Genomic DNA, 27,698 nt, shown 5'->3' with positions numbered 1-27,698 from the left:
TCAGGCCCAGGACTGAGACACACTTTGCAATCCCAGAGCCCCTCGCAGGCCCTCTTTCCTCTGCTCCTTCCCCCCAACCTGGCTCCCCTTGGCCAGACTGGGAGCTTTCAGCCCCTCACCCTGGAAGTGGGAAATCCCACTCACTGGCAGAGACCAGGGGGCACTTGGTACTCTGCTTTATCTCCTTTGTCATGTGGGGGCCCCCAAACCCTCCCTCTCCGTCCCCTCTCTCTCTTCCTTGACTAACACCAACCTCCTCCCGCTCCTTCCCCTCTCCCCACCCTTTCCCCCCACCCCACAGGAGCCGGCCTACCCTTTGCCACCTGAGGACCCCCAGAGACAGCAGGTACGGATTGAACAGCGTGGGACGGTCCCCGGGCATCCGCCATGAGGTCACCAGTCGGCCCTTGAGCAGGCTCCCAGCCTTGCCCTCTGCTGGCCTCTTGTCTGCCTGTCAAACAGGGTCCAATGTTGGCCCCCAGGTCCCTTTGGTGGGATGGGGGAGTCCCTGATTACAGCCTTCCTGCCCACTCTGCCATGCCCACCTCAAAGGCTCAGGGTTCCCATCTTTCTTCTCCCAGAGCTGCGGAGCTTTGTTACCTTGTTCACACTACCTGGGGTTTGCTTGACAGGGCTCCTGGAGCTCAGCCCGCCTGGGGATGTACACTTCACCCCCTAAAGTCAAACCCCAGGTGGCCAGCAGGAGGGGAGTGCAGGCTACAGATGTGTGTTCAGCCCGCATAGACTTTTCAGATTATTTTGCATTAGATTCCAATGTTAAATAATCAAGAGATTTACCATATAACTACGTATTTCCAGCTTCTCTTGAAATATCTAAAGATACAGGAACTCTGGATCCCTCTTTCTTATGACAACAACCACATGGAGCCAAGGGGTCACACAAGGACCCCCCAGTTCCAAGTCCCCCACTTGCCTATTCTCCACTTTTGTGAAAGGAATGCATCAGATTCCTACAGCCACCTCCCCTCACCCCCTGCAGAGCCCCCAAATGCACCCCCTTTGGAGGAAACAGGCCCCAGCAAAGCAGAGGTATTTGCCCAAAGTCACAAAGCAGGTAGAGGTAGGATAGAGCACAGGTATCCCAACTCTCTGGAATCCAGAGATTCACTGCAGGCGGAACATGCAGCCTCAAAGCACAGGTCCAGGAGGGCTTTGGGGAAGGACTGCCCCACCCTGCCACCGCGTACCCCATCACAGCCCTGCCCACTAAACTGTGAGCTCCATGTTGGCACTCCAGTTCACCTCTGCCCACACCCAGGCGTGCAGAAGGTGCTCACTAAGTGTATGTGAATGAATGAATGAATGAATGAATGAATGAATGAATGAATGAGGCAGTTATCAGTTCTGTCCAGTCCAGGCCGCCTGGGGGTAGATTGAGAGGTTTTCCATGTTGCTGGACGGGCCTATTTTGCAGAGAATAGAGGGGACCCCTATATTGCTATTTCCTCTTTGTTCATGAAACTCTGGTTCCAGGAAGTGTGAAGAAATAACCCAGAAAGAGGAAGAGCAAAGTTGCCAGAGCCCCTGTGAGAGCTGGAAGTGCCTTTAGTGATCCGTCCCCTGTCCCCTCCCATTTCACAGATGGGAAAACTGGCCCACCAAGCACTTAGAACGCTACTGCTTCTGCTGTGCGAGGCCATGCAGGGATTGGAGCAGGCCAGGAAGCGGCGTGGGGGGAGCAGAGAATGCTGGGTAGAGGTCCCAAGCCCCGGTTTAGTTTGAGTCCAACCACCCACTGGCTGTGTGACCTGGGACAACACCCCTGCCCCTTGTTTACACATCTGCACAGTGAGGGCAAAATCCCCCCAGCTCTGACTAGCTGAAGGGCCAGAGTTGGGGGCTCCAGGCTGCCAGAAACACTCCCCCTGTCACACCCAGCTTCGCAGGAGGCAGCACGGGGAACAGCAGAACAGCAGGATGAGAAAAGCATAGCCCCAAACAGCCTGTCTCCTTCTCCCCGCCTCTGGCTGCCCCAAGCCCGTAGCTCTGACCTCACCTCTCTGGAGGCTGAGGGCGATGAGAACAGTCTGTTTGGCAGGTCATGGGCGGGGGTGGGGGTGGGGGGCGTGCAGAGCAATGTGCTCCAGCTGCAGCCAGGCCTCAGAGCAGCCTTAGTTGGTCCCACCCCCTGCACACATCTTTCCTGCCCCAGGACCCAGGAGACCCTCCAGGCCCTGCTGTGGCATCTCCTCAGCCCTCTTCAATGCTTCTTTGGCTCCAGCTCCTAGAAGCTCTACCCTTTCTCCCAGCCTGGCCAGCCCTCCAGAGCCAGAAGGACTTTGCCTTCAGAGACCATCAGGGCCAAACTGCCATTTGCCCAGGGAAGACATTCTAGCTTACCTTGTCAGGGCATTCTAGCAAGTTAAAAGCAGAGCCATGGGCTCTGAACTCAGGATTATCCAGCTACCCAGAAGGTGGCATTGCTACCTAGCTCCACCAGATCATCTCAAGGGCCCCCATGCACACAGATGATGCCATGGCAGAGACCACCTTTGCCTGGATGTCCCAGAGCTCATCTGAGGACCTCAGCCGACCTCCAATCTGATTTCCCTTCCCTTTCCCTCCCCATGTGCCCACACCCAAGACCCAACTACCGAGTCTGCCCGCTTCTGGTCGGTCAGTGAGTCTTGGCCTCCTCTTGGTTTTGATCCCTCAGGCTCCTCTGATTGGAACTGGAGATAAGAAAGAACACAGCTTAGTCCAGGTTATTCCCCAGTTTCCATCCATCTGTCCACCTTATCCATCCACTCATTGTCTATCCATCCAACATCCATCCTACATTATCTACTCACTCGTCGATCCAACATCCACGATCTCATTTATACATCCATCCTCTATTTATTCATCATCTGTCCATCCAGGCCACATGCATATCCTTCCTCAATCCATCCAACCTCCATTCATCTATTACCCATCTTCCCATCCAACGTTCACCACCATCCGCCATCCTCCTCCACAACATTTACCCTCCATACAACAGCCTTTCATCCATATTCTGCCTAACATGTATCCATCCATCCATCACCCTGTTTATCATCTAAGCAACATCCATCCATCCAGCATCCATCATCTGTTCTATTCGTCACCCATCCTACCTATCCATCCACTCATCTGTCATCCATCCAGCATCTATCTATTTATTATTTCTGCAGCATATGTCACCTATCCATCATTCATCCATCACCTACCCAGGACGCACCCATCTCCCATCGGTTTCTTACATGCACTTAAACATCCATGTATTTACTGATCAACCGTCCACTGAGCTGAGCTCCAACTTTGTGTTAGGCCCTGGGCCAGGGGCCAGAGGTACAGAGATAAAGTAGTCACGCTTCCTGCCCTCATGGAGCTCACGCTTCTCATGGGGAAATGACCACTGAGTGTGACCAGGTAGAAGGGAGCAGAACCACCAAACCCAGAAGGGAGACATCACCAACCAGGGGTGGTGGTGAGTGTCCAGAAAGGCATCTCAGAGCAGGACACCTGATCTAAGACTTGAACAATGAACAGGCATTTGGTGAGTGAAGTGGGAAGGGAAGAACATTCTGGGCGATGGGAACAGCATGCGCAGAAGCAGGGACACGTGCTCGCAGAGCTCTGCATCCAGCTCAGCATGACTAGAGGGCAAAACTGGGATGGAAGGCAGGCCTTGAATACCATACCAACGATTTTCATAGAGGGTGAGCAGCTGCGGCCCAGCATGAACCAGTGATTGCTTCTGATGTCATCTGTGAACTGTCCTTCAGCATGTGGTGTTCCCGTCCTGCCCCAGTCGCCATCTCCTAACCTCCAAGGGACCCCTGAGCCTCACCGTGGAATAACTCTGGCTGAAGAATCTCTCTATCCTCCTTCTTCCCTTTGACCCTGCCAGCCTGCAGCATCCCAGCATCCACTGGCACATAGCATCTCACCTTCCGTGAGCTGCCTGTGGTCCACCTGCCTCCCCAACAAGCCTGTCAGCAACTTCTTGTGTGGAGACCCCAAACCCTCCCCTTTGTCCTTAGGACAGGACCAAGCTGGCTCATCCCTGCATTGAGTTGATTAGAGGGCAAATGGATAAAAGCCACAGGGAAATACAGGGGAGGGGGCTCCCTAATCCTGCCATGGGCTTGAGGTCTCACAACATGGTGGTAAAAAGCTTGGGCTTTGGAGCCAGGGTCAGGTAGGAGCCACCAGAGGCATACATACCAGGTGTTGTGGGGCCAGGAGGGGAGAAGGCCTGGCCGGAGCATTTGTTTGAGGCCTCTGGGTGATCTGCACTGAGCAGACCTGGGGGCCACCTCTGCCCCCACCCTTACTAGCTATGTAATCTTGGGCGAGTGGCATAATCTCTGTCTCAGTTTCCTTGTTTGTAAATTCACAGTGCCTCATCAGGTTGCTATGGGAATTAAGAGGAAAATAACCGTAAACCATTCAGACCAGGGCTTAGCACACAAGTAAAAGCTCACAGAAGCGTTGGTCATTCTCACTGCTGGCTAGTGTGGTGGTTGGCACAGGTTTCGGTTAGAAGGTCGGATTAGGGCTGAGCTCGGGAGGGTGTGCAGGAGCTGAGAGCAGGCCTTGCTAAGGACACTTGTCTGGGGTGCTGCCCCTCAGAAGTGAGACTGACTTACCTCCCACGCTGGTGAGCTGGGGCCACCTGCAGGGCTCCTGCTCCCCAGCTGGCCTGGCTCCTCCAGACCAGCCATAACTGAGGTCTCTGGTCCACTCGTCACTTTGGTCTTTGGCCACTGGGTGGAGATGCAGGCAGGGCTGGATGGCTGGGCCAAGCTCTGGGGCCACTGCCCAGGGCTGTGTCCATTGACTAGGGTGGCCTCTGCCCAGCCTTCAGGCTGGCTGTGTCGCTCGCCATCCTTTGTGCCTAGGGAACCGAGCTCTGGCCCTGCAGCTGGGGCCTTTCGGGGCAGCTGGGCCTGCAGGAACTCCAGGAGGCCTTCCCAATCCAGCCTCGGAAGGTGGGAAATGAGTGTTGGCTCCTCCGTGCGGGCCCAGGTCCCCTCTCTGGTCATCCCCAGAAGGCTCACCAGGTCCCGCCAGTCAAGCTCAGGTCGCCTCTCAGGACCATGCAGGTGTGGCCATGTTCCTTCAGTTCCCCGGCCCGTAACAGTGGGTGTCTCAGGCCTCCAGGATTTTGAGAACTCTGCTGGCCCTTCCCTGAAGGTCTCTGGGGGGCTCTTAGGCTGGTGAGGACTACCCCAGCCCCTCTGAGCTGGCCTGTCAGGGGGCTCCTGCAACCCATTACTGGGGGGCTCCTCCCAGGCCTCTGACTGCCCCCTATGGCAGGGGGGGCCACCCAGCTGCCCCCAGCTCTCCTCAGACTCCCTGGGAGGGCCCCTCCATGTTCCCTCTGGGGCTCTGGCAGCCCCCCGGCTAGGCTCCCCAAGTCCTTGCCAGCTCGCCACGCCTGGGCCCTCTTCCTGGCTGCTCCAGCCTCTCTCCAGGTGTCTGTGAGGGCCCCAGGATCCTGGCGGCTCCTCCTGACTCTGCCACCCCCCCAGAGGCTGTCTTGGGACTGCCTGGCCACTCTCCGGAGGTCTCTCTGTCCGCCGCTCCCTCTCAGAGGTCCTGGCTGATGTCCTTGGGGGCGGTGAGGACCCCTGGAGCCGCCGGTCCCTCTCAGGTTGCCTCTCGGGGCTCCTGGGATGAGGGGGCTCTGCTCGGCTCCTCCTGGTCGCGTCTGCCTGCTTCGCAAGGGGCGTGGTTACCTGAGGATGAGGTGGGAGTGGGTGAGGCTCCCGGACCCTGACTGGGTGGCCTCTGTCTAAGAGCACAGGAAACTGGGGTGCTAGCCAGGCCTCAGAGAGACAAGCTGTGTCCTCACAGCAGCCTGGATTAAAACAGGTCAAAAATACCTACAGCCTCTGGATTCCCTCCCTGGGGGTGTCAGCTCTTCCCTCTCACCCAGTTTCCTCAGTTCCAGAAAGAGATCTGCAAAGAGCTGCTCACTTTCCCGCTTTCCCCTCCCCCAAGATATTGATTCCAACCTGGGCTATCAGGTGCCGGATTTTCCACCACCAATACTACCTATATTGCACTGGGTTGGGCCTTGCCTTCTAAGAGTTTCTTTAAAAATACAAATCCCCACCCTGGAAGAGACAGCCCTTAGAGCCAGACTGATGCGTGCGAGGCTTTCCCTGAAAACTCAAGGTGGCAGCTACCTAATGAAGGAAGGGAACAGCATGGAAGGGCCATCTTCAAAGAACTAACTCGGGGTCCTTCTCAATTTTTCCAAGTGCTGCTGGCTCTTCGGGAGAGGGGGAAGCTGGACGCCCATGATTGGGACTCTGACCCTTTCATAAAGGACCTCCCTTCCCAGGACCCCTGCCTGGCACCTGGGGAGGGGAAAAGCAGTGGCTCACCCCTTGGGGTACAGGGACCCAGGGCAGGCTGGCAGTGCTCACCTCCCTGCTGAGGGCAGGGCTGGACTGTCTTCGGAGAAGTTGGCTCTGACCTTGACCAGGCCGCTGCGACCGCCCCTCGTCCCGGGCCTGGAAGGCCCCCGGTGCCTCGGACTTCCTATGAGCAAACGCAGCCGCCCCTCTGAGGGCCCTTGGGACTGTCCCACTCCCAGCACCCCACCTCCTCTACTCCCACCCCCAATGGGAGGAGATGTGGGAGATCCAAGGACCCATAGCTCAAGGGCCCTAAGTGAGGGATAAGACTGTCAGGACTTCAGTATTCCCTTCTGGAAAATGGCGATGGTCGACACTGCTCTACCTGCCTCATGGGGATGTTGGAAAGATTCAATGAGAAAAGGGGGGAGCAAAGGTGGGGGCTCAGCCTTGGCCTTGACTGCCTCCTGTCTCACTCAGCACTTCCTGTTTCTGAGTGCCACCCAGCCAGCAGCCCACCTCTCAACCCCAGACAAAGGTTAGACTGATCTTTGCGGGAATTAAGATTTATTGAGCACCTACTTGTTGCCAGGCACCGTGCACACATGATCATAATGGCAAACATTTATTGAGCACTGCCTGCGTTCCACGTGCCAAGCACTTGTCCCATCTCATTTCAGGTCACACAACCCATGAAGTGGGGATGGGAGACGCAGAATGTTACATGCCCCCATGTTCCGTTCTTTCTGCCCTCTTCCTGTCCATATGTAAGTTTTGGACTTCCCGGACCCACATTTTCCCCCTCAGGACTAACAGAATTCTTACACTTGGCCTTGACAACTCCAGGCCATCCTAGCTATTGGTAACAGAGCTGCTAGCAAGTCAGAAAGAAGACATGTTCTCTCTTCCTGCACAGTTCCAGGAAGGCCAACATAAACGGTCCGTGCAAATGTCATTTCTAAGACACCTGGACTTCAGGCATTGTTGCCAGGTCTGACAAAGATAACTTCTAAGCTGTAAAAAGTCCTTAGTTCCACTTAATTGTCTTGCTTAATCATTGGTAGCCATGGTTTTTAATATTTAACCTGACATCTGTGTTGAAACATAGCAACACCAAACAGAATCTGGGCCCTTTTGTCTCCTCCCATAGGTAAGGGGTCAAAACAAAAGACCTGACCACTCCACTGGCTATCTAGTCCAACAGGGTTTGAGAGTCTGGCTCCATCGAATTGACAAATGGATCTGTGTCTGAACCAAACAGGGAGAAGCCTGAAAAAGAGAACCCAGGGCTGAGCCTTGACTGAGACAGCAAAGGAGGAAGTCAGAGGAACCTCTACTCAGGTCTGAGAGGGGACCGTGCTCAGCTTGGGAACCATGCTGAAACTCTACAGAGGTTTTGAATAAACAAATGATGGGCTTGGGGTCTATTGTTGTCTTACGGCTTTTGCCAATATCATTAGAATCAGACCCGTAGAGTAACTGGAGGGTTTTGTTTTTAGCAGTTCTTAGCCGTTGACTCACGGGAACCAAAGCTCCCTGTCTGGAGTGAATCTTTCTAAGTTTGGGGGCTGCTTGGACAGGTTCAATTTTCAATCTCATTTGAAGTGAGAGAGGTTTCTTGCTCTGTGAGATCTGAGGCCTTAGCGTGATTTCCCCCAGAACTGGGGTGTAGGACCTCTGTGCAGCAAGAGCCTCAAACGTGAACAGGTGGGGAGTACTTGGTGCGGTCACGTGTGTTCTCTCTCAGGTGAGTGCATTCTCCATATAAACTCTAGCTTGCTCAATTCCTCCTGAGAAGTGTCCCACTATGTGGAACTGAGAGATAGGAGTGAAGGACTCAGAAGGATTCTTAGCTGCCAACACAGACCCCGCCTTTCTAATGCTGAAGCAATAGGGTCCTCGGGCCACCTGTTCTTGGTGAGGCTGCACCGAGGGTGACAAAGGAAACGTGTTTCCTTTGGAAGCTTGAATGGGCTCTTCCACCTCCATGACAAAGCCGTCAAATCTAGCAAATTCCATGAAGGCTCTGTTTAAATTCAAGAAACTATGAAGTGCTTATATGATTCTAAGAGATTCTAAAGGCATCTAGGTGGAAAAAATGAAGATATCAAGCCAAAATTCCTAATGCTTTAATGTGATACCCCTTTAAGGAAAAATTTCCAGGTTCAGTTAGAATAATGCTTGGACACAGTAGATGCTCAATAAATACATGTCGAATGAATAAAAGGGAGAAAATGGAAGCACGGCTCCATAGCCACTCATAAATTTCAGTCTGTCCCTTCCAGATACTTAAATAGGTTTTAAAATTTCATATTCAGAGGATGAATAGTTTTCTACTTGGAATAAGTGTCATACAACAGGAGAAAATTTAATTACTCAGTAGAGTTATAAAACCTTGGTTAAAAGGTAAATAATCTATTTCACCAAAATACGTACATTAAACATATGCAATTTTATATATCAATTATACTTCAATCAAGCTTAAAAAGATAAATAATCTACTTCAAAGAGAGAAAATAAAATGAGTAACAGTATCTGTGTAAAAACAATTAAATCATTAATAAAAGTATAAACATATTCTGGCCTTCTATTATAAAACTTTCTCTCTCTAAAAGTTATCCCAGGAAGAAAAAAAAAGAATGAAAATTTAACTTTGGTTTAAAGACTTTAGTGTCCCCACTGAGTTATCAGATGAAGTCAAAGTATGCAAATTAACATCGGACAAAAAAATAGTAATCATAAATAGGCAGACAAAGGGGGTTTAGGGCAGTGAAACTATTCTGTACACCACAACGGTGAATACATGTCTTTATACATTTCTCCAAACCCACAGAATGTACACCAAGAGTGAACCCTAACGTAAACTATGGCCTTTGGGTGATAATGAAGTGTCTGCAGGTTCATGGTTTGTAACAAATGGACCACTCTGGTGAGGGATGCTGACAGTGAGGGGAGGCTGTGCCTTGGGGCACAGGGGGTGTCTGGGAAACCTCTGTACTTTCTACTCAATTTTGCAGTGAACCTAAAACTGCTCTAAAAAAATTAGTGTTTTTCTTTTTAAAAAAGGCCTAAGAAAGAATTACATTAACGCTGGAGACCATAAAGGTTGTCCCCTGGATAGTAAATGGATTAAGCTTACTGGAAAAGGAAATTTGAAGACTAAGAGATAAGGCTTCTCATGCAGATTCAAATCTAAGAGAAAATGTTGCCTAAGGGACAACAAAGAGAGGAATTCTGGATGTAAAATATTACCCGCTCTTCGGGGTGATGGAAATGTTCTAAAATTAGGTTGCGGTGATTGTTGTACAACTCGGTCTTGGTAAATACACCATAATTCATTGTACACTGAAAGTTTTCAGACTTCCAGACCAGCTTTTTTTGTGTTCTCTTGACCCTAACTACAGAATTCCAGCCCTGATCCTGAAAACTCTGAGGCTGGAACTGCTGGACAAAGAAATCTCAGCTAGATCAGGGGGAATGTTCCTCTCCCCGCAGCTGTGGAAAAGCAGTTCTCTGCTGGGTGGTAAACTGCCTGTGTGGGTGGCTCCTCCACCAAGGAGACTCGCAGGGCACCTGGACTTCAGGCGTCGCCGCTGTGTTCCAGGAAAGTAACACTCAACCTCTAAAAAGTCTGTGATTCTGAGGATTCTGAGTTCTCTTATTTAAAATAATGGCTCTGGCCACATGTTTTAAATTGACACCTCTGTTTTCTGAGGGGCACAGGTACCCATGAGGTTTTTTTTGTTAAGGCAGACAAAAATCATGGGGTTTCTTGTCCCTCACGTGAGGGGGCAAAAATGAACCTGTGACTCTGGATCAACTAAAGGGTTTGAGAGTTTAACCTCATTTCAATTAAATGTACTAATGTTCTAATTTTACAGATGGGAAAACTGAGGCTCAGGTAGGTTAAATCACTTTACAAGGTCACATATTTTGGGGAGTAGGTTTGACCCAGGATTTGACTCCAGCCTGCTTGACCCCGGTCTTTGCTCTTAACCACTAGACTATGCACAGTATCACTTAATTGTCAAAAAAGGACTCAACATGGGAAAACAGACTGATGAAGTGACTTGCCCAAGGTCACACAGCCAGTAAGTGGCAGGGCGGGGGTCTGAACCCTTTCCATCTGGCAACCTAAGCCTGTGAACCTTCCACCTGTCCTGCTGCCGAGCCTCCTCCCCAGCCCACCTGGCTGACCCCACCTTGGGCTCACCTGCGCTCTTGCCCGAAGAGGCGCTCCACCTCTGCACGGCCAGGGCTGCGGGTGCGGCCCCCGTTGCTGCCCTGGGGACCTGGCTCCCTCTGCGCCAGCCTCCTGGGCGGGGGCAGGTCGGCCAGCACGGTGTATTCCTCCCTCTCCAAGTTGTGCCTGGTCTCCCCGGGGGGTGCTGAGCCCCGAGAGCCCCCTGAGCTGCCTGGCGGAGGTGAGGATGCCAGGAATGCTAGGTCACTGGGTGGGTGGCGGGGTGGGGACGAGGCTCGTGGTGCATCTCGATACCCGATGCACACTTGGGGGGGCAGCATCGGGGAGCCATGCAGAGAGTCGGTGGAGGGGGCCAGGCTCTCCATACTAGTCCCAGGGGGGTCCTGAAAGAAGAGGGAAGGCTCGGGGGCCTGGCGTGGTGGGGATGAGAATGAGGGTGCATCTCGATGCCCAATGCACACCGGAGTGGGGATGTGTGGGGGCTCATGCAGAGACTCTGTGGAGGGGACAAGGCTCTCAGTGCTGGCCCTCGGGAGATCCTGGAACAAGAGTGCGGGCTCCGGGGCCTGGCGTGGTGGCGAGGAGGCCCGGGGTGCATCACGGTACCCGATACACACAGGTGGGGGGAACTGAGGAGGGTCATGCTGAGGGGACTGATTCTCAGCATCTGATGTGTCTGGGAGGAAGGGAAAGGGGTCAAACTGGGTGTGGCGAGGGGGTGAGGAGGCCCGGGGGGCATCCCGGTACCCAATGCACACAGCTGGGGGGATATAGGGGGGATCGTGGTGGGGTGAATCACTCTCAGAGGCACGAGGGTCTGGGAAGAAGGGGAAGGGGTCATGTTGCAAATAGCGAGGAGGTGAAGAGGCTCGGGGGGCGTCCCGGTACCCAATGCACACAGCACATGGAGACTGGAAGGAATCAAAAGAGGTCTGGGGTGTCCCACGGGCAGCTGGATGCAAAGGCGAGGAAGTCCGGGAGGCACTGTGTTGGCCCGGGTTGTGGGAGGCGGAAGGAGCCCGGGACGGTGAGTTGTGCTGGGTAGGGCCAGAGGCTGACTGCGGTGGGGTATGCTGAGCTGGTCTAGTGGGAGACGAGGTCTGAGGCCTGTCAGCCTGAGTTGGTCGGAGGGAGATGGATGCCCAGGGAACCTCACTTTGCTTGGAGCGAGATGGAGAAGAGGTTCGGGGGCCATCACTCTGGGTAGGCCGGAGGGGAAAGGAGGCCCAGGGAATGTCTTTGTTAGTACGATGGGGAGAAGAATTCCTGGGATTGTTCCGTTGAGTGGAGTGATGGGGAGTTGATGGTCCGGGATTATTCTGTTGGGTGCAGCCCTGAGAGGAGGAGGTTCCGGGGTTATCCCGCCGAAAGGAAGAGGACTGGGTGTTGTCCCGTTGTGTAGAAGTTCTGGGGGTGTTCTGCTGAGTACAAGAAGTTCTGGAGTTTTCCCGCTGGATGGTTCGGTTGGGAGAGGAGGCTCTGGGATTGTCCCTTTGGGCACAGGACGTTCTAGAGTTTTCCCGCTGGATGGTTCGGTTGGGAGAGGAAGCTCTGGGGTTGTCCCTTTGGGCACAGGACGTTCTAGAGTTTTCCCGCTGGATGGTTCGGTTGGGAGAGGAGGCTCTGGGGTTGTCCCGTTGGGCACAGGACGTTCTAGAGTTTTCCCGCTGGATGGTTCGGTTGGGAGAGGAGGCTCTGGGGTTGTCCCGTTGGGCACAGGACGTTCTAGAGTTTTCCCGCTGGGGAGTACACGTAGGAAAAGAAGTCTGAGGGTTGTCCTGTTGAGTAGAAGAGGATCTGGAGTTGTCCTGCTGGGCAGCTCTGGGGGCAGAGGAAACGCGAGGATTGCCTCGTTGGGTGGATGAGGTTCTGGGGTTATCCCGTTGAGCGATTCTTGAGGGAGAGGATGCTCTGGGGGTGTTCCGCTGTGTGGAAGAGGTCCTGGGGGTGTCCTGTTGGTTGGACAAGGTTCTAGGGTTGTCCCGTTGAGCAATTTGGGGGGGAGAGGAGGCTCGGGGGGGATCGGGCTGTGTGGAAGCAGGGTGGGCAACGTCTCTTTGCGCAGAGCGATGGAGAGAGGAAGCCTGAGGGGTGGTACTACGAGGTCCACTCTGTGACGTCCCAGAGGAAGCCTGGGTTAGTGATGACCGGTGCCGCTCCAAGAAGTGGCCACTTTCTCCCCGGAGCTTCGCCCAGTGCTGTCCAGCGCTTCGGCTCCCGCCACCGGTATCTAAAGAAAGAAGAAGCAGGTTCAAGGAGAGCGAGCTTTGCAAACAGGGAGTTGCTCTGAGAGGAATGTCCAGGAGTTCCTAGCACCTGGGATTTGGCTAATTCCTCCTTGGCCTTGGCCCCCGCCTGCAATTTGGGACCCTGCCACCAGGTGGACAGCGGTGCCTGCCTTTGATCACGCAGGTCACAAAGTGAAGCTTCCCCTCAACCCCACTGCCCATGTGTTGAAGGGCAAGAAAGCAGGTATTTACTACAAAATCTCGTGGTCTACCAATCACACCATTCCCACTGGGGAGGTGTTTAGCCCCCATGTATGATTGCTTATTCCCATACCCTCTTCCCCAGAGCCGGATGGGGCAGGGCAGGGGCGGGGGGATGGTGACAAGGTATGATTAATGTTTTTAAAGATGGCTCCGACTGCCGTGGGGGGGATGGGCTGAAGGGGGAGACCTTCAGGGGGCTCTGGCAATAATGCCAGCCAGTGGCAGTGGCACTTGGCCAGGGAGGAGTGGTACAGATGGCAATAAGGGGACAGATTAGGGATGTGTTTTGGAGGCAGGGCTAACCACGACAGCTGATAACTGGATACAAAGGATGAAGAAAGAGAGGAATCGGGATAACACGAGATTGAGTGCCTGAGCCGCTGGGCTGGTGGGGACTGAGGAGAGACTGCAGGAGAAACAGGTTTGGAGGAAGGGTCAGGTTGCTAGTGGTCCCACACCACCTCCTCTCCACCCGTCTCCCTGCTCCACGTGCTCCCATCACCCCACCTTCCTCTGCTTCTCGACACCTTAGGGCTTCTGCACTGGCTGTTCCTTCTGCTTCTAAACTCAGGTCTCAGCCAGTGTTGACTCCCCAGAGAGGCCCTCCCCGTCCACCTGGCCACTCACTCTCACAGCTTCCTGTCTTAATTGTCCAAAAATCAGTTTCCGCTCTCTGGTCTGGCTTTTCTTTTGTTTCCTGTCTGCCCTGCCTCCACCGGAGTGCCAGCTCCACAGGGTGGGTCTTGTCTGTCTTCTTCACTCTGGTTCACCAGCACCGGGACAGGGCCTGGCACACAGTAGGTGCTTCATAGTTATTGAATGACTAAAATAGAGTGCTGTGTTGAGTTTGAGGTGCTATACACCCCAGGGGAAAGGTTGGTTCTACAATGAACTCGAGTTCAGGGGAGAAATCAGGCCAGAGGTGTGGAGTGAGGGGATGTTGACTTTTCCAGATAGTACTGGAAGTCGAGTAGCTGAGTGTTCAGGGAGAGAACAGAAGGGCAGCCAGGACGAGGCTCTGGGGCACCCATATTTGAAGGTTGAGCCGAGGAAGAGGCATCAGCAAAGGAGAGCAGAGTGGCCAGTGAGGAAGGCCTTGACCCTTTGCTGAACACCCCATCTCTACACCTCTTCCCTGGGGCTCTTGGATCCAGCACGGCCAAGAGGGCTTACACCCCCTCCCCAGTTCTCCACTATCCTCGAAAGGTACCGCCATCCACACACACCCAGATCGGGCGTTGGGACCGTGTATTCTCACGTCCCTAATCCCATCTGTCCACCTCCTAAGCCTCTTCTCTTCTCTGTCCCCTCCTCACCCACAACCACGGCCCTAAGTCAGGTTTCTCCATCTCTCAGCTGGACAACAAGCTCCACGAGGGTTACAGGAATGGTGCATCCATCACCCATACAGGGATCTTTCACCCAGAGTCACCAGCTGATAACAGTTTGTCTCCTGCTTTCTTCATCTACATCCATGTACCTACCCACCTACCTAACTAGCATCTACCTGTCTCTGTCTATCTATCTCTCTATATCTACCTATCTTTTATCTACTTATTGAACTGTATGAGAGTTAGCTGATGACACTTCACCTCAACCCCCTCCTAAGGCAACTCCTAAGGGCAAGGACAGTCTCCTTCCATGACCACACTCAGGAAATACAGCGTGGATACAATACTGCTCTCTAATATACGTCCACATTCAAATTGCCCCAGCTGCCCCAATAACGTCCTTTCATCATTGTAACTTCCCATCCTGGATCCAATCCAGCACCCCACATGGCATTTTGCTCCCCCTGTAGCCTCTTTTACTCGAGAACCGCCCTCCAGGCCTTTTTGTCTTTCATGAAGAGTCCTGCCGGTTATTTTGCAGAATGTCCCTCAGTTTGGGTTTGTCTGATGTTTCATTGGGACGAGACGCAGGCGGTGCATTTTTAACCAGAAGACTCAGAAAGGGTGCCACGTCCTCGCCTGTGCATCACATGGGGGCACCTGATGCCGCTTTGCCCCACGCTAGGATGCTGAGTGGCCACTTGGGTAGGTGGTGTCTGCCAGATCTTCCCATCCTAAGGGTGCCTTTTCCCTCTGTAATCGATGTGTAATCTGAGGGGTGATACTTTGAGACCGTGTGAATATCCTGTTCCCCGACAACCTTTCACACAAGAATTAGCATCAGCCGGTGATTCGTGCCTGAACCAGCTATCACTGCAGTGGCTGCAATAGTCCCTTTGCTGGCTCATCCCTAGCCTCACCCCACTCCAGTTCATCCTTCATACCTTTGCCCTGGTGAACTTCCTCAGGCACAGGTCCAATCACATCACTCTCCTCCTCAAAACCCCCGTGACTCCCTACTACTTAGAGAAGAAAGTTCAAACTCCTTGGCTAGACTCTTGAGGCCCGGCTATATGGCCCCCATCTACACTTAAGCTGTACATATCAGGTTATTCCATATTCCCGCCTCCAAGCCCGGGCTGCACCGCGTGCACGAGGCACACCTCTGAGTCCCTTCCTGGCTGGAAAGAAGCACTTTGTCCCCTGCCTCAGACCCAACTCCTTGCTCCCAGCATGGCACGTGTTTCTGTTCTGCCTCTGTCCTGGGCTGCGGTTCGTCATCTCCCATTGCCTGCTTGCAGACCCACCTGGGGCAGGGACTAACTCCTCCTGAACACCCACGGAGTCCAGCACCAGATTTTATGCACAGGTAGTGCTAGCACGTTGCTGACTCAGTGCTAGAGGAGGCGTGGGAAGCCAGGGTGAGGACATGGGTGCCTTGGCCCAAATCCTGATGATGCTGAAGTCACCGATCAGGGGGCCACACAGGGTAGGAGTGATGGGGGGGCCCAAGCTCTGGGGCCCAGCACACTGGGCTCACATACCAGTGAGATGCTAACCGGTGTCATGTGCATCTGTGAGCTGGGCCTGCCCAGCAGCCTTTTCCCTTTCTCTGGGAGCGGCATCACCCTGATTTCCTTTGGGCCCTCTCCTCTTTCCCACTCTCAGGCCGTGAGCTTTGCACCCGGGGCTGAGCCCATCACTGATCACCAGGTTGGGCATATGAACCATGCTGGGTCCCAGGGAGAACCCTTCCTAAGGCTTTAGCTACATCTGCTGGGAAGATTGTGTGTCCTCTGTCTGTGGGGTTAATAAGCAAGTAGGATACAGCCTGGCACTGCTGCCGCTCATCATGCCACTATGGGGGAGGGTCTGACTGAGAATGAAGCCACCACAGAAGAAAGCAGAACAAAGACAAGATTTTTGATGCTGTTTGGACACCTGGATCCAGCCATGCCTGAAGTCATCACCTCCTAGACTTTTTACTCAGCCAGTTTCAGTTTCTGTCACTTGCAACCCGAAGATCCTAACCCACCAAAGGAAGACAGGCCCAAGGGCCCAGATGGCCAGTGAGATGGCTGTCTCGGCCCCAGGCCCCTGGCTATCACCACATCCATGGTCACAGGGACTAACCTGGCCTGGCAAAAACACTCACCCTCCTTTCTCTGGCCTGCAGCATCTCCTCCCACAGGAGACCGGGTGAGGAGAGATGGAGCCTTTCGGGCACTGTCAGCTCTTGGCCCTTCTTGCAGCTTGCGAGGGATCATCACGGTGAGCTCGTCCCAGCTAGAGGCCTCCTCCCGCCTCTCGACAATGTCCCAGTCCTGCCAGGGAAGGCGAGGAGAAAGTGTGCTTGGAGAAACCCCTGGGCCTATGCTCCCAGCATGAGATGGAGAGAAGGAAGGGAAAGGAACTGACACTGAAAGAGCACCTACTGTACAGCCAGCACTGTGCTGGGCTCTCTGCAAGTGTAACTCAGCTCATCTTCAATCAACCCTGTGAGGTCGGCCCGTCCATTGCAGTTAAGAACTTGCCCAAAGTTGCAAAGCTGGGAAGTGGTTTATATGGGAGGGGACTTGAACCCAGGGCAGTTGGACTCTATGTGGTAGGAGGGCCTTGGCATAATATTTTCCAATCCCAGCGAAATCTCAGGATCCAGAAGGAAGTGGATTCAAAGACTAGCCCCACCACTTACCAGATGTGTAACTTTGTTGCTTCCCTTCTCTGAGCCTCAGTTTTCTTGCCCCAGAACAGAGTCATTAAAGTCTCTACCTCAGAGGGGGGTGGTGAACCTTCCTGAGCCCATGCCTGCCATCTCGTCACTTCCCCTGGGGGTCTCATGGGTAGTCTGTCTCTTCTATCCCGTGATGGCCCTTTAAGCGCTGAATGCCCAGTAAGTTCCCCTGGGTCTCCTCTTCTCCAGGCTAAACGGCCCCAGCCCTGGCCAGGCCCCCCCAGACTGCTCCTTTCCCTCTCTCTGTCCTCTGGTCATGGGGCTCAATGGTGTGTGACCAGGGCAGGAGCCAGTGCCACTCCCATCCTTGCTCGGGACAACACACCCAACATCCTGGCCCTGTGTGACCTGTGACCTGAGTTTTTGGCAGCCTGAGCCTGTTGGTGACTCGCGTGGAAATCCCTATCCACTGAAACGCCTATCTCCATCTTCCCGCAGCCAGACCCTCAGCCCTCCTTGGCCAACCCTGCAGAGACAGCTTCGCCTTCCAGGTGGGTGGTCTGGGTAGCCCCAGGTGCCCGCTAAGTCTCCAGAGGCCCTTTGCCCAGTTCCCTGGTGAAAGAAGCTCAGCCTTCCTCTGGAGGTTTGGGTGGAACCCCGGGGCTGGCAAGAAGGGGTGATCTGCTCTTGCCCTCAGCCTCCCGCCCCCAGCTCACCACAGAGGACGAGTTGCTGGTATCATCAGCGGTGTCACAGTCAGGGCTGCAGCTGGTACCAGAGTCAGGGCTCTCGTCGAAGATGCCACACAGGGAGGAGGCCAGGCCCTCCAAATAGGGCACTGCCTCCGGGGCTCGGCTCCTGCTCCTGGGGGCAGCTGTGGGGCCCTCTGCAGGAAGGCCTGCCGCTGGGCCCCTGGGACAGGAGACAGACCCATCACTTTTTCCCCAAAAGTAATGGGAATTAAGGAGAAATACCCCCACGCAAGTACAAACACACCTCACATTAGAGTGGAAGAGGGTGCTGGCACCGAGGGCTCTCTGTGCTGGACTCTTTACATGGGCTGCCTTGTTTAGCTACAACAGCCTTTCTTTGAAGTGAAATGATTCCCGTTTTACAGATAAAGAAACTGAGGCTCAGAGAGGCCAAGGGACTGGCCAAGGTGGCAGAGCTAGGAAAGGGCAGAGCTGCGTTGTGAACCAGGGCTGTGGCCCCAGCCCCAACCCTCTGTCACTGGAGCAAGCTCAGTAAGACTAAGAAGACAGAATTGTGCTGGGCTAATCGGGGCCTCTGAGAGGTAGCAGAGCTCCAGGGGCACTGACAGGCCACCGGTCTGTGTGCCAAGGGAGGGAGTTCAGAGAAAGCCCTGCTTAGGATAAGCCAGTCGGGGTGGCCACAGGGCCAAGTAGGCTCAGAGCTGCCAGTATCCCCAAAGAGTGACCCACAAACTAGCCTACAAGATGAAAATAGGTGATGACCCCCAAAAAAGGGGTTTGTGGTCAAATAACTTTGAGATATACTACACACTTCTACTTCCCCCATTCAAAAGCAGTGTGTGCCTGCAAACTAAAGGCTTTGACAAGTCCTGCAAGAAAGATAACCGACTTAGTTTATCCCAGACTTCCTGAAACATATTTGATGGCAAAGCTTTTGGTTTTTTAAAAAAATAATGTCTACCCAGAGGAACGCATGTTTGCAAAGCAATGCTGATTTGATTCAATTCTTCTTGTTTTTTAAATGGGGAAACTGAGACACAAAAAGAGGAAATAACGTGCGCATGGTCCTACAGCCGAACAGGGATGGAGCTGAAGCTGGATGCCAGGTTTCGAGACCCTCAGCTGTGCCCTCCCAAAGCACCTTGGCCCCAAAGGAGGACTTCAGTTCAGCTCAGGACTGGAATGGAGGGAACCCCAGAGCCTGGAGCAGTGCACAGTCAGGTAGGTAGGGGGGTGATAAACCTGTTTAATTTTTTAAAGCTGTGCAAAGGGAACCTGGAAATGTGAGCGGGCTGTGGGCCATGCCCACGGCAGGGTGGGTGCATGGCTGCTCCATACCCTGGAGCGAAGCTGAGCTAGGGCCCAAGGAACATGCCCACGGCCTGCGTGTGCCTGGCCGTGTGGACTGACCATGTGAACCACACTAACAGCCATCACAGAGAGATGGTGCCATTGTGAAGGGGGGTGGGGTGGGGTGGAAGAGGGCTATCCCGGGGAGCCCCTCTCCAGGCCCTGGCACTCTACCCACCTCTCAGGCCCTGGTCCAAGGCCCAGGCCCACCACAGACTGGCAGCCGGAGGTCGAGGCACTGAGCAGGTCCTCAGCGGCAGGCGGGCGGCGGGGCAGGTCGCAGTAGGGCACCTCAGCACCTGGAGGGCTCCCGGGCTCCTGGGACAGAGTTGGAAAGAGGAGGCACCTCATGGCCCACGTGGGGGCTCCCCTCCCCCTGCACGGCCCCTCCCCCCAGGCGGTGTGGAAGAGAGTCTCCAAGCATCTCCTCCTGGGATCTCAGACTTCTCAAGGAGAGCTGTCCATCAGGCTGGAAGCGCCCCTGGGGACCCAAGCTGGGGGCTGGCAGAGGTACAGGGCGTGTGCATGCACATGTGTGTACAGGTATGTGTGCATATAAAGGCCTGTGTGAGTGCAAGTGTGCACGCATGCATGCATGTGTATTCAAGTCTAGGCGTACACTAGTGCATATGTTTGCATAAATGCATGTAAGTGTGTTTATATGCGTGTGTTGGCACATATGTAGGTGTGTGTGCTTGAGGATGTGAAGTACAAAAGGACCCCGAAGGGTCTTCTATAGCTAGAAGACGGGATGAGGAAGGAGGGTGAGGAGAAAGGACGAAGACGGCTTGGAGAATGAGGGAGGAAGATGTAGTCTGAGGGAGGGGAAGATGGGAAAAGAAGGCCTTGGAGGAGTGGGGAGATGTGCCCCATTAGAGGAGAGGCAGGGGGCTCCAAGGCTGGAGGGTCAAGGCCCTAGGGGTAGGGGCGGGGGCCCTGAGCCGACTGCCGGCTTCTCTCTTCCTCCGCCCTTAGCAAGGCCACACCTGTGAAGGCTGGTGCTGGGCTCACCCAGGGGGAACGGCTGTTCACCTCCAGGAAGGCCCCCCCAATCCTCCCCACCCCCCGGGCTGGCAAGGCCCTCCCCTACTGGTGGGAGACAGCGGCCACAGCACCCTGCACCCTGCCTCCTCTCGGGTTACCTGGGCGGCGGGCTCCGGCGGTGGCGGCTGGCGGCTGTCAGCACCCTCGTCCCCGGGGGGCTACGGCTCAGGCCCCCATGCTGCCGCCCTCCCAGGCCCCGACTCTGGGCCGTGGCAGCGGCGGCCGAGGCAGCAGAAACCTTAGAGGGGCCGGCTGCAGGAGCAGGGGCCCCTCATTACTGTTTCATAAGCCGGGGCCCAGCCAAGAACAATGCAGGACATGAAACCACAGGAACCTGATCTCCACAGCTCACCTGAGAGCTGGCTGGGCGGGGGCCTGGGAATGGGCTCCCTGGGGACCCTAGAGCCCAGAGCTCTGGGCTGAGGCCACAACCTGGCCACAGCCCCAGGGTGGGCACAGACTCTCTGGGTTCCAGGAAGGCGGCCACTAGCAGGACCTAGGCAGGGCCAAGGAGTGGGGCGGGGGTGTTTGCCACACCATCCACGCCAGAGAAGCCCGTCTGGGTTCAGTTTCGCCCCCTGCCCTGGAGCCAGATTCTGATCAGAGCTCGGCAGCAGGAGGTGTCAGATCCACAGCCCGGCCTGGCGCCTTAGCCGCCCTGGGGACCTCACTGCATGAATGAGGAAGGAGCCATTCACGGGGCATTGCCAAGGGGTCCCAGGCCAGCTGGGCCCAGCAGGACCCCCAGCCTGTCACCTGTCATGGCACCTCCTCCCTGCTGTTACCTCCAGCCCCCATCACTACCCTCCACCAGCATGAGCGGGCCCAGCAGCCAGTCCCTGGCTCTGATTTCTGTCTGGCGGGTCAGCATAGGCTCTGGCCTCAGACAGACATCAGGCCCAATCCTGGCACCTCCACTTCCCAGCTGGGTGACCTCAGAACAGTGGCTTCCCCTCTCTGAGCCTGGGTTTCTCATCTACAAAACTGGAATGATAAGAGGACCCACCTCCTAGAGGTGTTGCGAGAATTAAATGACGTAAAATTTGTAAAGGGCTTAGAACAGTGCCTGCTCTGTACATCTTAAATACTGAGGGAGCCAAAAAAATGTACACGCATTTTAAGAAAGGAAAAAACTGTATTAAAATTGTAATATTCAATATATACCAATAACAAAAGTTGAATACAAGTCATGTGTATACATTTTTTTGGCACCCCCTGTATAACAGATAATGTAAAAACATTAAATAGAATTTTGTTAGTGTTAAATCGATAGAATATTAAATACACTTAAGAATAAATACATTAAAAAGGGATGTATGATGCCTGGCATACAGCAGGATCCTCTCACCTAGGCCCTCCATCCAGAACTTGGCTAGTACCTAGTCAAGGCCAAGTGATTTCCAGGGATAATCCCTTCCCCACCCCCAGTCTGTGGGGAGACTCAGCTGAGGGTAGAGCAGAGACAGGATCCCGGGGAAGCTGGAGCAAGTTTTGGGGAGGGGCCTGCCCTGGGACCTAGGCCATTCCTGCATATTCCTGGGTAGGTAAAGATGTCCACCCCCAGGAGATACCTTTAGGCCCTCAGGAAAGAGGTTGTGCCCAGGTTTAACTAGGGATCCAGCTGGGAACGGAACAGGCCCATTCCGGCTGGAGGAGGCTTCTGTAACACACAGATTTTGTGACTCCACATGCTTGAAACTGCTCAACGATGAGCAAGACGGTCTATCTCTGGCAGAGTCTGGCTCCTAAACTCCGTGTTTCAGTTATTCCCTCATCTCCAGTGTGGCCCACAGGCACCTCTCACTCACCACTGCAAACAACTCGAGAGGGAGCTCCTATCCCAAGTACCTGCCTCAGGAAATAACTTAGACGTCAGCCATGTTCCACCTCCTCCTTGTTCCTCCGGTATTAAATCCTTTAGATTCTCCCGGTTCAATTAGTTCTGAAATGGGTCCCTGTCTCTCCATCTCAAAGTCTCTGCCATCTCTGGCATGAGTAATTGGACCTTTCCCTCACTGGTCACCTTGATTCACTCTCACTCCCTGCACTCCATTCTCTGCCCTGCAGTCAGAGTGACTTTGGAAAATGCAAATCTGATCACATCACTCCCCTGTTTAAAAATCTTCAGTGACTCCCATGCCTCTCAGGAAAAAAGTCCCAAGTCAGCATGTCCACAAGGCCCCAACCAAGGCCTGGAGAGACCAGCCCCCACCCCATTCTCCATCCTTGTCCTGGAGTTCTTCTGCCCCTCCCCCTTCCTGGCCTCTCTCCATCCTCCAACATGCCTCCTCCTCTCTGCCTCAGGGCCTTTGCACCTACCATCCCTTTCCTCTGCTCTTCCCCTAGTTCACAGGCCAATTACCAAGCTTCACCAAATAGCTGAAATGTCATTTCTTTGGAGAAACCTATTATTTACCCTCATGCCACTTGCTGTTCCTTACAACATTTATCACAACCATAATTATGTGCATGATTAATTTCTTAGTCTTCATTTATCTTGCTAGAGTATAAGCCCCATGGACCAGGGACTATTTCCCCAACACATAGCATAATGCCTGCACATTTTTAGCACCTATTCAATATATGTGAACACGTGAGCTGGACCGAGGTCTCGGCTGGGAAGTGGTAGAACTGAGACTAGAACTCAGACCTGTGTGAATCCAAATTTCTCCTCCTGTTCCTCACTTGTCATCTCCCCATCCATTGGGAGAGGTCATTTGTATGGGACATGGACTCAGAGGGCTTTCAGGCTTCTGTTCCCTGAACTTGGGGGTGAGGGTAGGGGAGCTGTTACTGCAGGTATCAAGACAAGTAGAAAGGAATCTCCCAGGTTTGCTTTTCTCGTCAGGAAGAAAGAAAAGAGGAAACTAACGTGTATTGAATTAGTTACATGTGACTTGGGCTAAGCAGGGCCAGATGCCCTGAGTGAGAAGGTCTTGTTGCCCCACTTTACTCTTCAAAAGAAGAAAGCCAGAGGGGTGGCCAGTTTAGCTCAGTTGGTTAGAGCATGGTGCTAATAGCACCAAGGTTGCTGGTTCGATCCCTGCATGGGCCACTGTGAGCTGCGCCCTCCTTAAAAAAAATAATTAATTATTAATTAATTAATTAAAATAAATAAATAAATGGAGCTGTGACTCTCAGATAGAAATGTCCTCTCCAATGTTTAAAAAAAAGAGAGAGGGAAGCCAGAGAGAGTAAATGATCCAAGGTCACACAGCAGAGAAATGGCAAACCTAGCACTGGTGCTCTGGCCTGTCTGGCTCTAAAGCTGAACAGTGACTCCCCTTCAATGGTCACCTCTTGGAGCCTAACCCCCTGCATGGCACTGGCTGCCAGGCTCCAGAGGAGCCTTAGGCCTCAGGACCCTCTGGGAATGACAGAGTCATAATGAGGCACGGCCGGAAGCGCCCATGGAGCTTCACACGTGCCCTGCTTCTCATAGCGTGTGCGACTGCACTCTGGGTTTACGTGTATGGTTTACGTGTATCAGGACATCGATCTCAAAGTGAGAAAATGCCTCCCTTTCCCTTTCCCTCCTTCAATACCTTCAAGGGGAAAGTCTTCAGTGGGTGCTGGGGTATTTTTAACGCTTTTCTAACACCTGCCAATTTCCCTTTTTAACAGAGAGACAGACAGCAGGACTCAGGCTCAGAGCCTTCAGCCAATAACACTCTCCAGTTAGAATTTAATGATATTTCTGGTTTTTGTCCTTTTCTTTCTCTCTTTTTAACCTTCTATATAAAGGATATTATCCTGGTTTTCTATTTGTGGTGGTGATGTAAAGTTCTGTTTTAGTATAAGTGAAAAAAGGGTGTGAGTTAAAAAATAATAAAGTAAGTAATAGATTACATGAGGTGATGGCAAAGAAATCATAAAAGCAGGAGAATGACTGGCATTTAGGAAACATTAACGTGGTCCCACCACCCCATTATACAGCTGGGAAAACTGAGGCTCTGCCCAGGAGGAAGGCCAGTGTCTGGGTTCCATTGCAAGCGAGTGGCCCAGCCAGACCCCAGCCCATCATGGACTCCCCCAGCCCATCATGGACTCCCCCACCCAAAACCACGCTGACCACTCGGGAAAGCCGGCCTACCTGGTGCCTTGCTCTGTGGGCCTCCTCAGGCTGCAAGCAGTTCCGACAGCAACTCTGGGCCAGCTCATTGGCCTCGAAGTGTTCACAGGGGGCATTCTCAGCTGCCCCCTCCATATTGGCTGAGTCAGGCCAGGGCAGCTCCTGTGATCTGATGGTGGCACCTGGGAAGAATGGGGGTGAGGCAAGGACCAGGTGACTAGCTGGCAGCCCACCCGGACCCCAGCCCCAGTTTGCCCCTGGACCAACAAGGGCCAAGGAAATAATGTTATCCATCCATTCATTCATTTGTTCATTTACTCATTCAACACTCATTAAGCACCTACTAAGCACCAGGCACTCTGCCAAGCATTTCACATGTGATTTCTAGTCATTACTGCATTGTTGCTCCAAGTGTGTTCCGAGGACCCTGCATTAGACTCAGCCATGCTGCTCATAACATGCATATTCCCAGTTCCCTCCCCAGATCTGCCTAGTCAGAATCTATCTGGAGGTGAGGCCTGGGGGTGTGAAATGTTATAAAAGTCTCCTAGGGGATTCCAGTGTACCCCAAAGTTGGAATGCCCTTGCCTTACAGTTATCCTACATTGTGGATACAATGAGTGCCAATTTCAGATGAGGCAACGAAGGCTCACAGAGGTTCCATAACTTGCTGAAGTTCCCAGTGGCTGAACTGGATTCAACGCCAGGTCTGTGCCCACCCCCCCTCCCCACCCTGGGGGTGGTAGTGAGGGGCACTGGAATCACACTGCCAACTCACACAGTTCCTTGGGAAACACTGGGAGTGAGGCAAAAGGCTGGCCAGGTATTTTCAGAGTTGAGGACAAAGTCGTGGACGAAAGCGAACAACCTAAAGTCACACAACAAGTTTGTGGCAGAGCTCCGCCAAAGAGAAACCCTGGTGTTCTGACTTGAGCATAGGGCTGTCCCTTCTGTGCCACTGAGGGCTCCAATGCCATGTCTGGGGGCACAAGAAAGCCCTGACAGAAAAGTGACTTGAAGATGCCCTCCTAACCCACACAGAGGCCCAGGAGGGGATGGGGATGAGAGGAATCCATATTCACAAACACGCATGCCTCTTATGGTGCCCCCAGGTCACTGCCCATACCTGTCCTCACCTGAAGAGCTTCCTCCACAGCGTTCCAGAGGATCGGGCTTTTGCTGCCAATCTCACCCGAGAGCTGGGGAATTTTATGTCCTCCCCTGGGGCATCCAGGGTGAAGGTTTCTGGCTGCTCCACCTTCAGACCTAGGGGAGCGGAAGGGCACGGTGTGTGTGGAGGGGGTATCCACTGGCCCGACGGTGGCCCCGGGGTCTCCGATCTTCTCTGGACAGTCATCTTCCCGCGTCGTTCCCTGCTCCCAGTGGTAGAGTGGGCACGCATCTGTCCCGCTCAGCCAGGGCGGTTCTTTCCCAGTCCGGCCACAAAAAGAAGCAACGCCTCGAAAGGAGACCGCCACTCAGGATGGCTCTACTCCACTTGCCCCTCACTGCTCCCTCGTCCTCCTCCCCACTCCCAACCAATTGGCAGAACCCTTCTCTGAAACCCACTTAGGTGTGGATATAACAATGAAAAACCTTCAGCGGACACGGCGGATGCCCCACCCAGAGAATGGACCCCTGGACCTCTCTCCATCCAGTCAACCAGTCCCTCCCCGTATCCCTCACCCCTCCACCTTTTCCTCCCTATGCTCCCCCCCACCTCCACCCTCCACCACCCTTTCTGCTATGCAGAACCAACCTCGGCTCGGGTTTCCACGCACAGGGGGTGCTGAGGTGGGGTGCCGAGGTCACAGCCTCTATTTTAACAATGAATCAGAATGTTGCCCTGATTCGTTCAGGGGGTGAACAAAGACCACGCCCCTTCCCTTTCCCATAGGCCATCTCTAGGTGCTTCATTTACATGAAGACTATGGGATTGGACAATCCGAGAACAAGGGGCGGGGCGGAGGCGGACGGTGCCTGCAGGCCTCCGAACGCGGGACTTAACGCACGTTTAAGCCTGAGCAGTCGGTGTGGGTCCCTAGGGGGACCTTGACAAGGGTTGCACTGGCGACTCTGGCTCCTTCAGATCTCTTTCCCGTTGGTTCATTCCCGCTACAGTCCCCTAAACTGGCTTTCGCCTAGACCTTGATGTAGAGACTTAACCTCTCTGTGCCTCAGTTTTCTCATCAGTAAAATGGAGGTAGCACCTGTGAGGATGAAATGAAATGCCCGGTTTTCAACGTCCATTTGCAACACTTCCACTGATGCGGTGCTTACTCAGAATTCACAGCTCTCCTTGTTTTAAAAGTCTGGCCCCTACTTTAAGCTAACACATATTCTGCACTATGTGCCAGCTCCTATTCCAAAAGCTTTACATTCATGAGGACATAGTGACCTGGAGGATTAAGTATCAAGATCTTCATTTCAAGCAACTGAGGATCAGAGAAATTAACTAACTTGCCAGTTTCACACAGCTAGTAAGTGGCAGAGGCAAGACAAACCCTTGGTGGTGTGTCTGACTCCACCCGCATTCACAGAGCATCTTAACTAATTCACTCAAGATATCCACATGTACCTGGAATATGCCTCAGCTGGGCGCTGGGGAGATGGTAATATGCATAAAATGTGGCTCCTTCTGAGATGCGGCGCCCACTGACCAGTGGGAGAGACCTCTGAACAGGTCATCTTGGCCCAGGATGGAACCAGCAAAAATATGCTGCATAACAATGAGCTTTCTGCTTGGTCCCAATCACTGTAAGCAAAACAAGCAGTGAGACTCATGTTCAACATCTGGCTCTAGCACTTCCTGGCTGTATGATCTTGAGAAAGTTACTTGACCTCTCGGAGCCTGGAGTGGACACTGGGTTTGAGTCTGAAGCTCAGGATATGGCCCCAGCCCTCTACAGACTCCATCAATCAGTAAAACCTGGAGCCAACTCAGAGCGGCCCTGCCAACAATTTAATTCATTATATACTATGGAGCCCCTACTTTACCAGTCGTGCATGCTGAGGATACATCAGTAAACAAAAAATCAAATTTCCTGCTTCATAGCACTTACTTTCTAGTGGAGACAAACAGACCGTAAACTAGATAATCTATAGAGTATGTTGGCTGGTGATAGATGCTAAGAAGAAAAATTAAGCAGGGAGGGCATTGAAAGTGGCTGGTGTAGGTAGGGCATTACGTTTTAAATGAGGTGTTCAGAGAAAGCCACACTGAGATGGCGACAGGTGAACAAAGACCTGGAGAAGATGAGGCAGTGAGTCTACAGGTCCTGGGGAGGAGCGTCTCTGGCTGAGGGGACAGAAGCAGTGAGACTGGAATGGAAAGAATATGGGAGCAAGGGGAAGAGTCAGGGGCAGGCTGGTGGGTCGTCCTGAGTGCTCTCCCCAGCTGGAGCTGCCTGGTTGCACCCCTCTGTAGGTTGGCTCAGGGCTAAAGGTGTCATGGCGGCAGCCAGG

The 27,698-nt window shown here is 53.5% G+C and overlaps 1 protein-coding gene across 1 annotated transcript; it reads right to left on the bottom strand.

Annotated features, from left to right (window-relative positions):
* LOC141570031 (TRIO and F-actin-binding protein-like) lies at positions 1 to 26,921 on the bottom strand. The gene is made up of 12 exons (XM_074324935.1): positions 26,894 to 26,921; positions 25,360 to 25,710; positions 24,255 to 24,415; positions 19,296 to 19,435; positions 17,771 to 17,966; positions 16,536 to 16,704; positions 10,567 to 12,787; positions 6,423 to 6,537; positions 4,635 to 5,726; positions 2,616 to 2,693; positions 254 to 451; positions 1 to 120 (listed from the first exon to the last, which is right to left on the bottom strand). Exons 1-12 carry the CDS (start codon positions 26,919 to 26,921, stop codon positions 1 to 3), a joined length of 4,869 nt encoding a protein of 1,622 aa, XP_074181036.1.
* Between the last annotated feature and the right edge of the window lie 777 nt (positions 26,922 to 27,698).

The sequence above is a fragment of the Rhinolophus sinicus genome, linkage group LG02 (genome assembly GCF_036562045.2).
Source record: "Rhinolophus sinicus isolate RSC01 linkage group LG02, ASM3656204v1, whole genome shotgun sequence".
Lineage (NCBI taxonomy): Eukaryota > Metazoa > Chordata > Mammalia > Chiroptera > Rhinolophidae > Rhinolophus > Rhinolophus sinicus.
This window is presented reverse-complemented; position numbering and strand designations above follow the sequence as displayed.